Below are 14,866 nucleotides of genomic sequence, written 5' to 3'. Positions count from 1 at the left end.
ATCAGGAAAGAAGTGTTTGAGTAGAACTTGAAGATTTTAGCAGAACTTGAGGTCAAGGGCACTCCAAGTGACAGAACAGCTTAAGCAAGTGAGTGAGGGAATACTAAAGAGGGCAAGAGTTACAGACTTGAGAGCTGAATAAACAAGGGACTGTGAGGTACCAGAGGTTAAGGCTATTTGCCAATAAGCTTTCCAACTGTAAGTGCACACCCTATGCTTGACACTCCCTTGTCTGTATTTGGCATTGAAACTACCTCTTCTGTTTGAGGGCAAATGCATTTGAATGCCAAGAGGGGGTCTTGTTTGCTGTTTGTTCTGTTTAGTTTTTGCAGTACTGGGAATTAAACTCGGGTGCTTTACCACTGTGCTATATCCCCAGCCCTTTTCATCTTAAGATAGGGTCTTGCTAAGTTCCTAAGGCTGAACTTGATCCTCCTGCCTCAGCTTCCCAAGTAGTAAATGGGATTATAAGTGTGTGCCTCCATGCCTGGTGAGCCTGTTGTAAAGATGTGATGTCAAGCCAAACCCTTGCGTCACATTCCATGGCCTATAGTCAGGCATGACAGGATGAACTCATTCAGGCTTAGGTACTCATCAGGGGATGATCCTCACCTGTTTTTCCTGAGTGTGCATAGTTGAAGTTGTATAAGTTGCATGCATATGTGATATGATTGCTGAAAATTGTGAACTTTGATAATTCAACTATTACCAGTTGCCAGGGACATACTTAACAGATGATCAAGATGCCAATGGTCAAAACAGATCTGTTACCTGTTTTGACCTGCTGCTATTTCTTGCACACCCTTTGTGTGCCAAGCTTTGTGTAAACACTTTTTAAGTATGATCTTATTCATTAGGAGATCCTTGTCAAGACTTGAATCCCTGTGTTATGTAACAGGAAACTGAGGGTCTCAGAGGAGCCTTAAGGATGAGCTGTACTGGTTGGACTCAGACCAAAATCCAAATCCTTTCCACACCCATAGGCCCAGGTTTAGGAGAAAAAGAATCTGGTTTGAGACTCTCCATCACTAGGATCAGTCACTCCGAAACTGTCCCTAAGGGCAAGACTGGCAGCCGAGAGGGCTGTTAAGCCTCACCTTGCATGATGACTTAGAAGGAGACTGCTGTTCATCTGAGCTGGAGAGATCACACTGCACAACTGCTGAGCAGCTCCTTCCTAAGGACCCCTTCCCTGTGTAAGTCTGTTTCCACCCAGACACAGGTGGATGTTTCCAGATGTTTCTTTCCATGCAATCCCCTACTTCTGATCCCTCCGGTGTTCTGGTTTCTGTTACTCTGTTGCTTTGGAGATGTCTTGCCAGTTCTCAGAACATCCCCCCCCCCCGCCCCGCCTTTTTTTTTTTGAAACTCTCCTTTCACATCTGGTCTCAGATGTACCTCTGATCTCAGGTCTGCTAATCTGTCACATGTGTGACACTGACCATGTACCCATAATGAAAGATGATGATGTGTCTCCTGCTCCCCCACCCCCATTCTTTGTGTGTGTGTGGGGGGGGGTTGCTGGTGTTTGAACCCAGGGTGCAAGGCAAACACCCTACCAGCTGAGCTATCTCCAGCCCCCCACCCCTATTCTTAATGTCAGTGGTAGAGCACTTGCCTAACACATGTAAGGTCCTGGGTTTGATCCCCAGCACTGGAAAGGAAAAAAAAAAAACTTCCTGGGGAAGGAAAGAATTGCCTGAGGGTTCTGCAGTATCTGGACTGGCTCTTGTTTTTTCCAGGAAAGGGGGAAGGGTAGATGAAGCCTAGGGGTTTATGGAGCAGTGAGTTGAGATTTGGAAGGAAAGTACTGGATCTGCTGTTGATATATCATGTTATTTGAGATAGGAATAGAAATATCTAGGGCTGGGGATGTGGCTCAAGCGGTAGCGCGCTCGCCTGGCATGCGTGCGGCCCAGGTTTGATCCTCAGCACCACATACAAAGAAAGATGTGTCTGCCGAAAACTAAAAAATAAATATTAAAATTCTCTCTCTTATCTCTCTCTCTCTTTCTCTCTCTCTCAAAAAAAGTATCAGTTCTGAGCAACGTTTAATTATATAAAAAAAAAATATCTACCTTGGCTAGGTGCAGTGGTGTATGCCTGTAATCCCAGCAGCTCTGAAGGCTGAGGCAGGAGGATTGCAAGTTCAAAGCTAGCCTCAGCAATTTAGTGAGGCCTGAAGCAACTTAGTGATATGTCTCAAAGTAAAAAAAAAATTTTTTGGTGGGGCTGGAGATGTGGCTTAGTGGTTAAGCGCCACCCTGGATTCAGTCCCTGATATAAAAAGAAAAAAATCTACATCAGATGGTTATCTTGGTGTTCAAATGATATTATTTATGTGAAGAGGTATTTTTATTTTTTTGTACTTGAGATTGAACTTTACCACTGAGCCTCATTGCCAGCTCTTTTATATTTTGGGACAGGTTCTCACTAAATTGAGTAGTGCCTTGCTAATTTGCTGAGTCACCTCAATTTGCAATCTTCCTACCTCCTGAGTCACTGCACCTGGCTCTAATTTATGTTTTTATTTTTCAGTACTAGAGATTGAACCCAGTATGTCATGTATGTCAGGTAAGCACTTAACCACTGAGTCACATCTCGACCCATAACATACTAATTTAAAATGCTTAGTGTGAGGCCAGGTGCAGTGGCACATTCCTGTAATTCCAGTGGTTTGGGAGACTGAGGCAGGAAGAGTTCAAAGCCAGAGCGTAAGTAACTTAATGAGGCCCCAAGCAACTTCGTGAGACCCTGCCTCAAAAAAGAAGGGCTGGGGATGTGAATCCCCTAGGTTTGATCCCTAGCACCAAAAATAAATAAATAAATAAGGTTTCACCTGGGAGCTGAGGGATTAGCTCAGTGGTAAAGCCTTTGCCCAGCATGGATGAGGACCTAGGTTCCATCTCCAGCATTGGGGGGAAAAATTAGAGCAACATCTCACGGCTACATGCATAGCCCTGGCATCTTTATTTTTTTATTTTTTTAAAGAGAGAGTGAGAGAGGAGAGAGAGAGAGAGAATTTTTTTAATATTTATTTTTTAGTTCTCGGCGAGACACAACATCTTTGTTGGTATGTGGTGCTGAGGATCGAACCCGGGCCGCACGCATGCCAGGCCAGCGTGCTACCGCTTGAGCCACATCCCCAGCCCAGCCCTGGCATCTTTAATATTTGAAAATCATTGCTTCAGAATATGTCAGAATTCTGGAACTGGAAACGTCCTCAATAGGTTCAAGAGTCTAGCCCCTCTTAGGGCCAATTATGGATTTTGCTCCCCACAGGAGCCATATCCATGATTTTCACTTGGAGAATTACCCTCCCATATTGCACAGGGATTTTTGGAATTGTCAATCAAGATGGACCACCCTTTCCTAGGCACCAGGTCAGGTCAATCAGACTGCTGGGAAGAGGAATTCTAAATGGTCCAGTACAAGGACTGAAGAGGTTGAAGCTGACTTATCCCTGTGGCCTTGCTGTAAAGTCATTGTCCATTGGTTTTTGCCACTTGGCTTCTCTAGCACCCCTTAGGCTTTCCTATGAGATCTCCAAACCTGTCCTGTAGATAACCTCTCACCTTCCCCACAACCTTACACTAACCAAAATACTTTGATTTAATCCTCACTTTATAAACAGGAATTGATATCACTGAAAGTGACTTGTTAAAGGCCACACTGTGAAAACTGGGTACAAATTTAAGGCTGGAAGAAATGATTATGAATCAATAGTCATAAAGGTAAAGCAAAGCTTTCCAGGACAGAGTTCACCCTGTGTATGAAAGAGGAGGCCAGTGCTCGATGCTAGAGTACTTGCCCAGCTCTAGCGTGTGTGTAACGGGGAGGGGATGGTGAAAGGATGAATAATGATGTTGATCCTTCTAACAATGGAACTGTAACTCATCAAAGTAGGCAGAGTTTTGCAGAGGCCCAGAATCATGCTCTCAGGACCCTAAGATTTGATGAGAAATTCTGAAAAGGTACAAGAATCCCAGGATCTCAAACAGTATGGAAACTTGGGCAGGTAAACACTAAACAAGGGATCTGAGTCAAAAGAAGCAAGAGTCTGAAGGAAGAAATCATACTAACAATTGCTTTAATCTTTAGCAAGGGCCAATGGTCATGGGCCACTGGACCATAGCTCTATAGGGAAAGCATCCATGTTTGATTTCTTCCACAGTATTTATAGCACCTGGTACACAGTAGGTCCCTGTACACAGTAAATAATGAATGGATGGATTAGTTCTGTTTGAGGCTGTCTGTATCCAGCAGCTAAATGGCTTTGTTACTAATGCACTCAATCTTTAGCTTTGCCTCCCCAACCTCACCCTGGGGGCCAAATGAGGCCTGGCTGGTGAACAGTGTCTGGAAAACACAGGAGCAGTTGCTGCAATATGCTCCCAATATTCTTATTATTGATGACATTTACTCAGCAACAGCTGTGGTACAAAGGACAAAAGAGTCTTGCCCTGTGGGCTTACAGCCTAAATGACAGAAAACAAAATAAGCAACTGGCAGCTTCTATGTGCGAGTGTGCATGGTTGTTGTGTTAGGCACAGAAAAACAACAACATACCTTGGATTTATAATGAGAACAGCAGGAATGATTATTTTCCTCCCTTTATACACAAGTAAATGGAAGCTCAAAAAGACACGAAGACTTGCCCAGTGTGCAGTTGTCTTGCCTAGCCTGGAGAGTACCCATCTTCTCTTCTGGGATCTGTCCAGTAGTTACCACTCCAAGACAGGGTCTGTTGGAGAGAGGTACTTGGCTCATTTTTTCCATATTAGCTATGTCACTACAGGCAAGATTTGGGTCTCCAGCTGGGAAAAAGTTTGGGACAAGAAGGGAATTTTCAATAATGAAAGAGGAAAAATTAAGTGGACAAGAGGGTCAGAGTAGGTGGTCCCACTTATGTTGCCCCTGAGCCTCTCTGTCCTCAGAGATCTGTGGTGATTAGTCAGCAGTGAGGTAAGGGATTCATGTTTTCTTGTCTCATGGCCTCTCTCTAGATTTTTTTACAGCACTGGCCCTTTTCAATGTTAGCTTCTATTACCACCATTGGGGAATGGCTCTGGCTGTTAAGGGCCATTGACAAGTGGTATCAGCTCTTCTCCCTACTGGCAGGGTTCCCTCCAGCCACGCAGAACAAGTAGCTGATGTCAGCTGGAACCCTTCTTCCCAAGGATTTGGGAATTTCCATGTCACACTGCACCCTGGCTGGCACTTCCTTACAGACACTGCTCCTTCCTCTGACCCCTCATTCCTCAAAGCAGTATCTAGGTGCTTCCCCTCTCAGGGAGTTTTCAAATATACAATGCTGCTATTGGGGTAAACATAATCAGTGCCTAGGAATGAAGGACTTTAAACAGTGCTAAAAGGAAGGAAATGGAGAAGGGAAACTGGGCACTCCCCTTGTCTCCAATCTTTAGGTGAGGATCAAAGCAGAGTGACCTTGGTTGTAATGTACTCTTAGGGGCTGGGGTTGTGATTCAGACGTAGAACACTTGCCTCAAATGTGTGAGGCACTGGGTTCAAGTCTCAGCACCAAATAAAAATTTAAAAAAATAGATATTGTGTACACCTATAATTAAAAAATAAATATATATTTTTTAAAAAAGAATGTACTTATAAAACATCTGAAGAAATCCATCTGCGCAGTGGGCAGGCAACCATATTATATATTCTCCTTGCTTGTAGCCTGCTGCAGCCCTCTATTTTATCCTGTCCTGCTTTCCACCCTCCCCAGTACGTGAGTAATAAAATCCAAACCCTCTCAGATGCTGCTGCTGTTGGAGTAAGGAGAAAAGTTATTATTATTATTATTATTATTTTGATTTGAAAACAGTACCCCGGAGCCTATGCAGTCCTGAGGTTGAAAGCTGCACCTCAGTTTCTCACATTCTTGCATTTGTGGAATTTCAGGGAACAGCTTGCAATATTTTTGGCAACAGCACTTTGATAATTGAGCACAATGATTGCTGAATACACACTAAGCTCAGGCCCACTGCCTCCAAACTTGCTGATAACAGCTGGGGTGGGGAGTGAGGAGGAGGTCCTTTTTTGGGAGGTTGGGGGTTCCGCTTAACCACTGAGCCCCATCCCCAGGCCTTTTCATGTTTTATTTTGAGACATGGCCTCGCTGAATTGCTTAGGACCTCACTAAGTTGCTGAGGCTGGCTTTGAATTTGCAGTCCTCCTGCCTTAGCCTTCGAGGTAGCTGGGATTACATGCGTGCACCAACACGCCCAGCGAGATCCCTAAATCCTTGCTCTCTCGGCCTCCAGAGTTAAAAATGCCTGGGGATCAACATCAATGTTCATTTAGCTTTGGGTGGAAGAAAGCTCTTCCCAGCTCCCAATACCTTGTGGGAGAAAGCTAGAGAGAGGAGTGGGCTCCAGTGGCACCTTTGGGAGCCTCCTAAGCCTCTAAGGTCCTCAGCCCTGAGCCTTGGCTTTGAAACCACAGCAAACATCCAGTCACAGTCAGCCGACCATCTTTGTCCGAAATTCTGCGAACCAACAGCCCAGTGAGACTGCATGGAATTCTAACATTTCTTATATTCTTTGCGGGGGGTGGTTGAAAAGAGAGGAAGAAGGCACTGAGGAGAGCTTCTTAGAACTAGAAAAGGTGAAAGACTGAAAGGGGGCTCCTTGATAGCTCTCTTCTGCCAGCCCGGTCTGCACTCCCTCGGTGTTCCCAGTGCTCAGAGGTAGGGTGGAGAAGCGAGTGCAGCAGAGGGCCGAGCTAACTGGGCTTTCCCACCCCAGGAAAGTAGCGCTTGCACATTCAGCGGGACTTCCCGCCGCGTGGGAGGATCGATCAAGGGACAGCGAGCTTTCTGGTTCTTTAAAGAAACAGCAACACAACTTCGAGCAGCCGACAAAAGCTATATTCAGATTTTAGCGTGAAGTCCCGTCCCCTGACAACCCTGGCCCAATCCCAACAGCTACGCCCACACTAGTCCCAGAAGGATACACTTTATTAGAGTGCCCCGCCCTTGAAGCCCCCCCACTCCCGGAAGCCCCACCCAATCCACGCCCCGGAGGCCCCGCCCTTCCCCTCCTGCAGCCGCGAGTGGACGCTCTCAGCAGTTGCGGTTGAGTACGCGACAGGAGCAGACGCTGCCGAAGAAGCGGCACACGCAGGAGGCGCACGGGTCGCAGCAGGGTGGCGACGGCGACTTGCAGCTGTCGCGGGTGGCCACGCAGGGTGTGGGCGGAGGGGGCCGGGGCCGCGCTACCTTCTTCATCGGAGCCTTTTTCTGTAGGGGAAATGCCGGGCTGCTGGAACTGGCCATGCCTGCCGTGCTTATCGTCTCGGCCTGAAAATTCGGGGCTATGAAGCCTCGGGGCCAGACACCCCCGCCACCGCCACGCTTCCACCGACCGCCCTACTCACGCTCACAGGGCACCGCAGCTGGTCCCTGCTCGTTCCCCCAATCAGGTCACCCCTTCTGTCTCTGGATCCCTGTCCAGACTTACCTGGCTTTGGCCTGGCCTTTTTCTCTCCTGAGAGGACCCTACACAGCTCCATCGTTTTAAACCAGTTCATCCACAGTCCCTTTCCCTCTCCACAGTTGTTGTCTTCACAGTAGATCCGGAGTTCCCCCACTTCTCTCTCACGGCGGATACCCAGGGCGGCCACTATCTTCTCCCCGCTGTCGTTTTGGCCCCTTACAGTCCATCCTTCAGGGAACTGAAGGAACCTTGTGGAAGACCTAAGATCTCATCCCACCCCGGCTTAAAGCCTTCTGTTAGTTTCTTCTTGCATTTCGAATGAACTCAGGGCTTTAGTTATGCTAGACAAGCATTCTGCCTCTGACCTACAACCCCTGCTTTTTTATTTTTATTTTGAGGTGAAGTCTCCTCAATTTGCCTTCCTCCTGCCTCATCTTCATTAGTATCTGGGATTACAGGTGTGTGCCCAGCACTCCCCTTTGGCCTCAGACCTCTGACTACAGGGCAAATGAATTTTTGCTGTGGGATCTTTGAACTTGCTACTTTCTAGCCTGGGGTCATTTTTTGCTGGCTATCCAGTACAAGTAGCCACAGCCACATGTGGCTACTCAGTACTGAAATGTGTCTAATGCTACTGAGGAACTTAATTTTCTATTAAACTTTTTTTTAAGTACTGGGGATAAAACCCAGGGTCATTCTACCACTGAATCACACCCCCAGTCTTTATTTTTGGCATTTGGCACTTTACCACTGCACTACATCCCCAGTCCTTTTTTTATTTTTTATTTTGAGACAGGGCCTAGCAAAGCTGCTGAGGATCTTGCTAAATTGCCAAAGCTGGCCTCTGATTTACGATCCTCTTGCGTCAGCCTTTTGAATCACTGGTATTACAGACGTGTGTCCCCACCCCTGGCTATTTAATTTTAATTAATTTAAAAACGGAAGCATTGTAAAACTTTTTTTTTTTTTGCCATTAAACACAAGTTTATTTTATCAGGACCACATTTTACTTTGTTGAAGATTTAGCTTTGAATTTGAGATGTGCTGTATCAGCTATACTATACACCAGATTTCAAAGACTTAGCATAAAAAATGAATATTTCAGTAACTTACAATTGATTGCATTTTGAAATGTTAATATTTTAAATACGATGGGCTGTTATTAAATTAATTGCAGCTTTTTCTTCTTTTTTCTAATGTGGCTATCAGAGAATTTATACTTCTATATATGGCCCACATTGTTCATTAGACATTGCTGCTCTAGGTTAATGAGTTTTTATTTCAGTGCTCTTTAGGCCTTTTTTGACTAGTCTTCCCTTCATTTTCTTTCATCATTGTGCATTAATTTCTTCACAGCCTTTATCGTCTGAATTTATTTTACCTCTATTTACTTGCTGTTCACTTGTTTCCCCACAAAAATGTAACTTTCGTGAGAGCAGGGATATTTCTTTTTGGTTCATTGAATATTCCTAGTACCTAGCATGTAAATATATTAGTCCATTATATATTGTCTGTCAGTCATCTGACCTGCTCATTCCTCTAGAGCCATCAAAACAGGACCAGAGAAGCAGAGACTTTCTCAAGATCACACAGTATGCCAGATTCTACCTCTCTATACCTAGTCCACTGGTTCTGCTGTGGTTTCAGTTGATCTGATAAATGGAGGCACATTAAAACAGGAATAATGTGTACATCCAGTGTTTCCCAAAGTGTGGGGACCTGTATTATGGTGCAATGATTTGACGTGCTACATGAATATTAAATGACCCTGAATCATACAATGAGAAAGGATTCTTTTAAATATCTCAACTTGAAAGACTCAGTTTGGTGCTAATATGTCCTTAATGTTTCTTTAACACTATCTGCTTTTTTAAACACACAGATCAGGCTTCAGATTTAGAGCATTTAGTAGACAGTACCATCCAGTGAGACTTCACTAACAATATTTTATTTTCACTTATTTTTCTATTAATAGTGATACTGGTTTTCTATTATCTTTCTGTATTTTTAAAAGTTTTGATTTGAAATAAGTAGTTAAAACTCAGATATGGCAAAGGTTGTGGAAGTGATTCTGAAATAACCCCTTGGAAAAGACGGAGCAATAGTGAATTTTCAGACAAGGGGCTAAATCAGCATCAGAAGATGCTTTTCAGTAGGTAAGCAATTTTGCTCAGTGAACTTCATCTCCCTGGGCTTCTGTGGGGGGAGGGGGGCCTGAGCACTCTACGCCAGGTATCCTTTATGTTAGGTAGCTTTCAGTTCTTTGGTTAATGTAGGCCTTGAAAATGTTTTATTTCATTTTTAACCACAGCTTAGGGGTCCTTCCCTTTTAAGTCTGATCCACCCTCCCCTACAATGAAAACTCTCAGGCCTACCTTGGAAGATCTTGTCCTCTTTTCTGCTTCTGTTCTGCTGATCTTTTGGGATTTCTTGTTCAGTGCTTCAAAGAGAGACAGAAGGAACAAAGCCAGATGTTTCCCGGGACCCTTTTACAGCAGTAAAATGGAAGGAGCTGAGGGCCTCAGAGGGTAGTGGGGGGAGGGGAAGGGGTTGGCCTTGGCTGGATGAATCACATCATGGGACTCAGCAGCAGGTTCTTGTTAGCCTGGCTGCTAACCTGGAGCCAGGAACTGAGGGCAGTGAACTCTGAGGAAGGCAAACAGGAAATCTGAGGAGGCCCTGGGATCTGCCTGTAATATCCATGAGAGGCCTGGTCTTTAGACCTTTTTAGCCCTCACCACTCAGTTACCTCAGGTGCTTCTTTAGTCTTTAACCTGGCAGGTGAAAGATATTGTTATCCCCTGAAAATGGGATAATGGGATATCAATACCTGGATACAACTGTGTTACTACTTTCTATTTCTCAGAGTTTGGAGCCAGGCAGATCTCATTTAAATTCTAATTCTGTCATATAACAGCCATAGAACCTGCCATGCAACAGGTGAGGTTACCTCATTAACCTCCTTGAGACTCAGTTTTCTCATCTGCGAAAGGGTTCTATATTACCTATCTTGCAGGGATAAATGAGTGTGTTTATAAAGTGAAGTTTGCTGTATCAAAGATAATCAGTCAGTGTTGGTGTTGCCTCCCTTCCCTGCCCTTATTCCCCTGATATGTTTAGAATATCCTCTTTTCCTAGGGAGAGACAAAGGCAATAAAGAGATATTAGTTTTGAGCTTTAACATTTCATCTGCATTTGAATTCTGGCTCTGCCAATTAAGAACTTTCTGATCTTATGCTAGTTATTTAACTTTTCTAAGCCTCAATTTCCTCAATTGTGATATATAAATAAAAACAGCCCCCACCTCATAGTACATCACTTATTATTTTGGTTAGGATGGAGCCTGGGGCCTTGCATGTGCTATGCACACACTCTACCACTGAGTTGCTCCCCAAGCCCATGTCTACTATCATCAGATGAAGTCAAACCAGATCTCTAATGCCAGGTTCTAATGCCCCTCATATTTTCCCCTGGGCAGCAATTCTAAACCTTGCCATGGCAGGACTAGTTTATCCCAGACTTGGTTATATTCTCCAGCATTTCCTAAAATTTGTTACCATTGATAGGAGTCCTGGGATTCATTAACTTTCAGAAATGCTGTTAGAACAAAGTTCACCAAGCAACTTGACTTCAGGGTTTCTCAGAGTTTCTAACATGCTAAGCTGCATTTTAGATTGGTTGCATGCAGGGCTTTCCCAAACCCAAGGAATTAAAGGATACTTTGTTCCCCTAGGACTGTTTTACAGGATGAGCAAGAAGGACCCATGACTATGGTAGTGAATTTTGGTAACAACTTGGGAACTAGGCTTGACATCTTGAAGCCCCCTTTTATTGGCCAGATACCAGAGGCTGGACGCCTGGCTACTTACCCACAATAGAGACAGAAGGGATATCCAGTACTTTCATTGAGGAGTTGCTCCTTAGGCTCCCGTCATCTCTGGGCTCCTCCTCAGGTGCCAGATGACTGTAAGCAGCGAGGATGCATAGGAAGACCAGTAGGGTGGCCAGAAGTAGGCGGGTGATATCCATCCCAAGAGGCCTGAGTGGGACAGAGAAAGTGCTTGGCAGCAGGTGGGTCAGGGGTAGTGGCAAGAGAATGTGCTTGCCTGCTTTCTTTGTGTTCCTTTGGGCTGGCGTTGTTCTGCCTGTTCCACAAGTGTCCCAGTAGAGCAGAGGACTAGTAAAGGCTTAGGAGAGGGAACGGGAATTGATGTAGGAAGAAGAGAGAACAGGGGATGGGGAGAGGAAGAGAAAGACGAAGGAAGGAAGGGAGGGAGATCGAAGCAAAGAGAAAAGGAATGCATTGTGTTGGTTTCTGCTATCCAGAGGGCGGAGTACTGTTTCTGTTTTATTATTATTTTTTTAAAGTCAATAGTCCCAAGAGTCCCTAGGCCTGGGTTGAGTTGTTGAAAGTCCTGCAGTAGTGCCTCACTGTGGCCGAGGTTTTACTAAGGTGCAGAGAATAATAAGATAGTTCACAATGCAGGGATAAATGGCTCCTTCAGACAAGTAAGTGTATTAGATTCCCACATGCAGAGGAAATGAATGCAGGTACAGTTTGTCAGAAGAATGAGCCCATCTACATAAGGTAACTGGATTTATTTATTTGCTAGCTGAATTTTGAAGGAGGCAGATAAATCTCAGAGAGGATTTCTTCGTTTAATGCTGGGTTTTGCTTAAACATCTTCAAAGAGCTTCAGCAGCATCTTTACTTCCTCCAAGTATGGAACCCCCTACCCCAACCCCTGCCAACACCCTTCTCTAGTTCTCTGTTTTCATTCTTGTCTATAAAACGATTGGAACTGCTTTTCCAAGGTTCCCTCCATCCTAGCCATAAGCCACTGTGGGAGAGAAGAGAACAAAACACTTCGTTCATGCTGGTCCTACCCACCCCTGGGCAAAGCAGCCAGGCCAGGTTCTAGCCTACTTCTCCTGGCCCTCAGCTTGGATGGAGTCAAATTTTCTGTATGTCTGTTACCTTGCAGGAGAAAACCCAACCAGCCACCTGCACCCTCATTCCAAGTTTTTTGAAGTTGGAAGGGACAGTCCTGACTTTTTGAAGTTCATCCTTTACCCTTCTCAGCCCTAATTTCAGTTCTGATTTCTTCAGATTCTCTCATCATTGGGCACTGATTATCATAATCTATTTGTCACTAGCAAATTTTCCTCAGGGTCTAAGTCTTAAAATATCTTTCTTAAAGCCTAGTAAGTTGATGGAATGGGCATTAGCCGGACAGTCAGGACCACTGAGTTCTTATCTTTGCTTAGTTGTTAATAAGATGCATGACTTGGGCAAACTGGTTCTGTTTTATGAGCTCCAATTCTCTTGGTAAAATGAACACATTGGGCTAGATCAGTGGTTTGTATTCATTTATCGGAGGAACTCTTTTTTCAAAAAACTTTACTTAGGTCCTAAACAATTTATTGAGATCCTGTCTCAAAGAAAATATAAAGGTGGGTGCCATGGTGCAAACCTGCAATCCCAGTTCATATCAGAAGAATGAGTCCATCTACATAAGATAACTGGATTTATTTATTTGCTAGCTGAATTTTGAAGGAGACAGATAAATCTCAGGAGGCTGAGGCAGGAGGATCACAAGTTCAAAATCACCCTTAGAAACTTAGCAGAGCCTTAAACAACTTAGCAAGACCCTGTCTCAAAATAAGTAAAAATAAAGTATAAAAATGGCTGACGAAGTGATTCAGTGATTGAGTGTCCCTGCATTCAATTCCGGTACCAAAAAAACAAACCAAAAAACCAACCCATCAACTTAAACAAAACAAAACATTGGCATGGAGAATCTCATATGTACAACAGTAAGAGGCAATAAAGGTGTTTTCAGGCAGTCCATACCTTTGTTGTGTGTGAGAACAACACATTTCCTCAGGGTCTAAGTCCAAAAATATCTTCTGAGGCCCTGTGTTTTCCAGCTCTGTGCAGTTTGATCTTTGAGGTTTTTAGCCCCTAATAATAATAATAAAATCTAATAAACCTATATAAAAAAAGTCTCGGGACTGGAGTGTAGTTATTTGCTCCATCTTCTACTTCTTAAAGGTTGTTTTTTCCTAGAACAAAGTCCTCATCATATTGTTTATGTGTTCATCTCTTTTATTTGATAAAAAAAAAAAAAGAGTTCATGTTCTACTCATTTTTGTGACCCCAATTGACACAGTGACCAGCCCAGGGCAGTAACTCCAAATGTTGGCTGAATAAATGTTTGTGTACTGAACTAAGCTCCTCATTTTCCCTACTTACCAACACAAAAATATTTTTTCAGCCGGGCGCAGTGGCGCACGCCTGCAATCCCAGCGGCTCTGGAGGCTGAGACAGGCGGATCGTTCTAAGCCAGGCTCTGAACTTAGAAAGGCACTTAACAACTCAGCAAGACTCTGTCTCTAAATAAAATATTAAAAAGGAATGGGGATGTAACTCAGTGGTTAAGTACCCCTGGGTTTAATCCTCAGTACCAAAAAAAAAAAAAGTTGTCTCCTTAGCATCAGCTATTATCTTTCCCCTTAAGAGGAAGTCTTAGATACACATTTTGAATTGACAGTGACCTAACCCCTATCTCCAGGTAAGCTCTTGATTTCTCCATGACAAGTAGGATAATCCTGTCCCATCCTCTCCAGTTCAGACATGGCATCTGACTAGAGATGGTCTAATCAGAGGAAGCCCAGGCCTTTATCTGACGGAGGAAACCCTCTTTCACTGGGTATGTAATATACAGCCAGCAGTTCTGGTTAGTGCTAGCAGTCACTTTACAAATAGAGCCAGTTTTAGGATGAAGCTCTCCATGGAAGATGGCCTGGGCAGATAGTGAAAAAGAACCTCGGTAAACTATTCAACCACTGGATCAGAACTTGCCCGAAGATCATCTATATCTGGATTTAACAGATTAGGCAATTATTATCCTTTACTGTTTTAGGATAGTATGAGTTGAGTTTTCTTTGACTCTCAGCCCAAGGCATCCTAAAGGATACCTTCCTTTGCAAATTGCAGTGGAGTTGCATCTTACCAAATGGTTTAGGACTAAAGTCAGACTTCAGGGAAAAAAACTGCACAGAGTACAAATTTTCTCCAGAACGGCAAATGATGGCTCTTCTCCCCACAACTGAGGCCTTTTCTTTCTCTTCTCTTTCTCCTCCTATTCCTTTCATTTTGCAGCAGAATAAGTAGTTGGCTTACTTTTAAAAATTTTGTTGCATGAAAAAAATTTTTTTCTTTGAACATTAGGATCATGATGTGCACATAGCAGAAGACTTTCACCCTGTGACAGGAACTGAGACTCGTTGACGGCATAGCAGATCTCAGTTCCTAGTTCTCCTCACCCCAGAGCAGATACTGTCCAGATGAAATGTTGAGCAGAATCACCTGCATTATTTAAGTTACTCCTCTCCTGGCTTTACTCATT

At 44.0% G+C, this 14,866-nt stretch overlaps 1 protein-coding gene across 1 annotated transcript; it reads right to left on the bottom strand.

Moving 5' to 3' along the window:
* Nucleotides 1-6,864: 6,864 nt before the first annotated feature.
* Nucleotides 6,865-11,483, bottom strand: Asip (agouti signaling protein). Its single transcript, XM_078049082.1, has 3 exons — nucleotides 11,324-11,483; nucleotides 9,830-9,945; nucleotides 6,865-7,258 (listed from the first exon to the last, which is right to left on the bottom strand). The coding sequence occupies exons 1-3, from the start codon at nucleotides 11,481-11,483 to the stop codon at nucleotides 7,082-7,084; spliced, it is 453 nt and encodes a 150-aa protein (XP_077905208.1). The 3' UTR covers nucleotides 6,865-7,081.
* Nucleotides 11,484-14,866: the final 3,383 nt, after the last annotated feature.

Source organism: Ictidomys tridecemlineatus, chromosome 5, assembly GCF_052094955.1.
Source record: "Ictidomys tridecemlineatus isolate mIctTri1 chromosome 5, mIctTri1.hap1, whole genome shotgun sequence".
NCBI classification, from domain to species: Eukaryota; Metazoa; Chordata; class Mammalia; order Rodentia; family Sciuridae; genus Ictidomys; species Ictidomys tridecemlineatus.
Note: the sequence above shows the minus strand (reverse complement) of the source record. Positions and strands in the feature narration are given on the sequence as shown.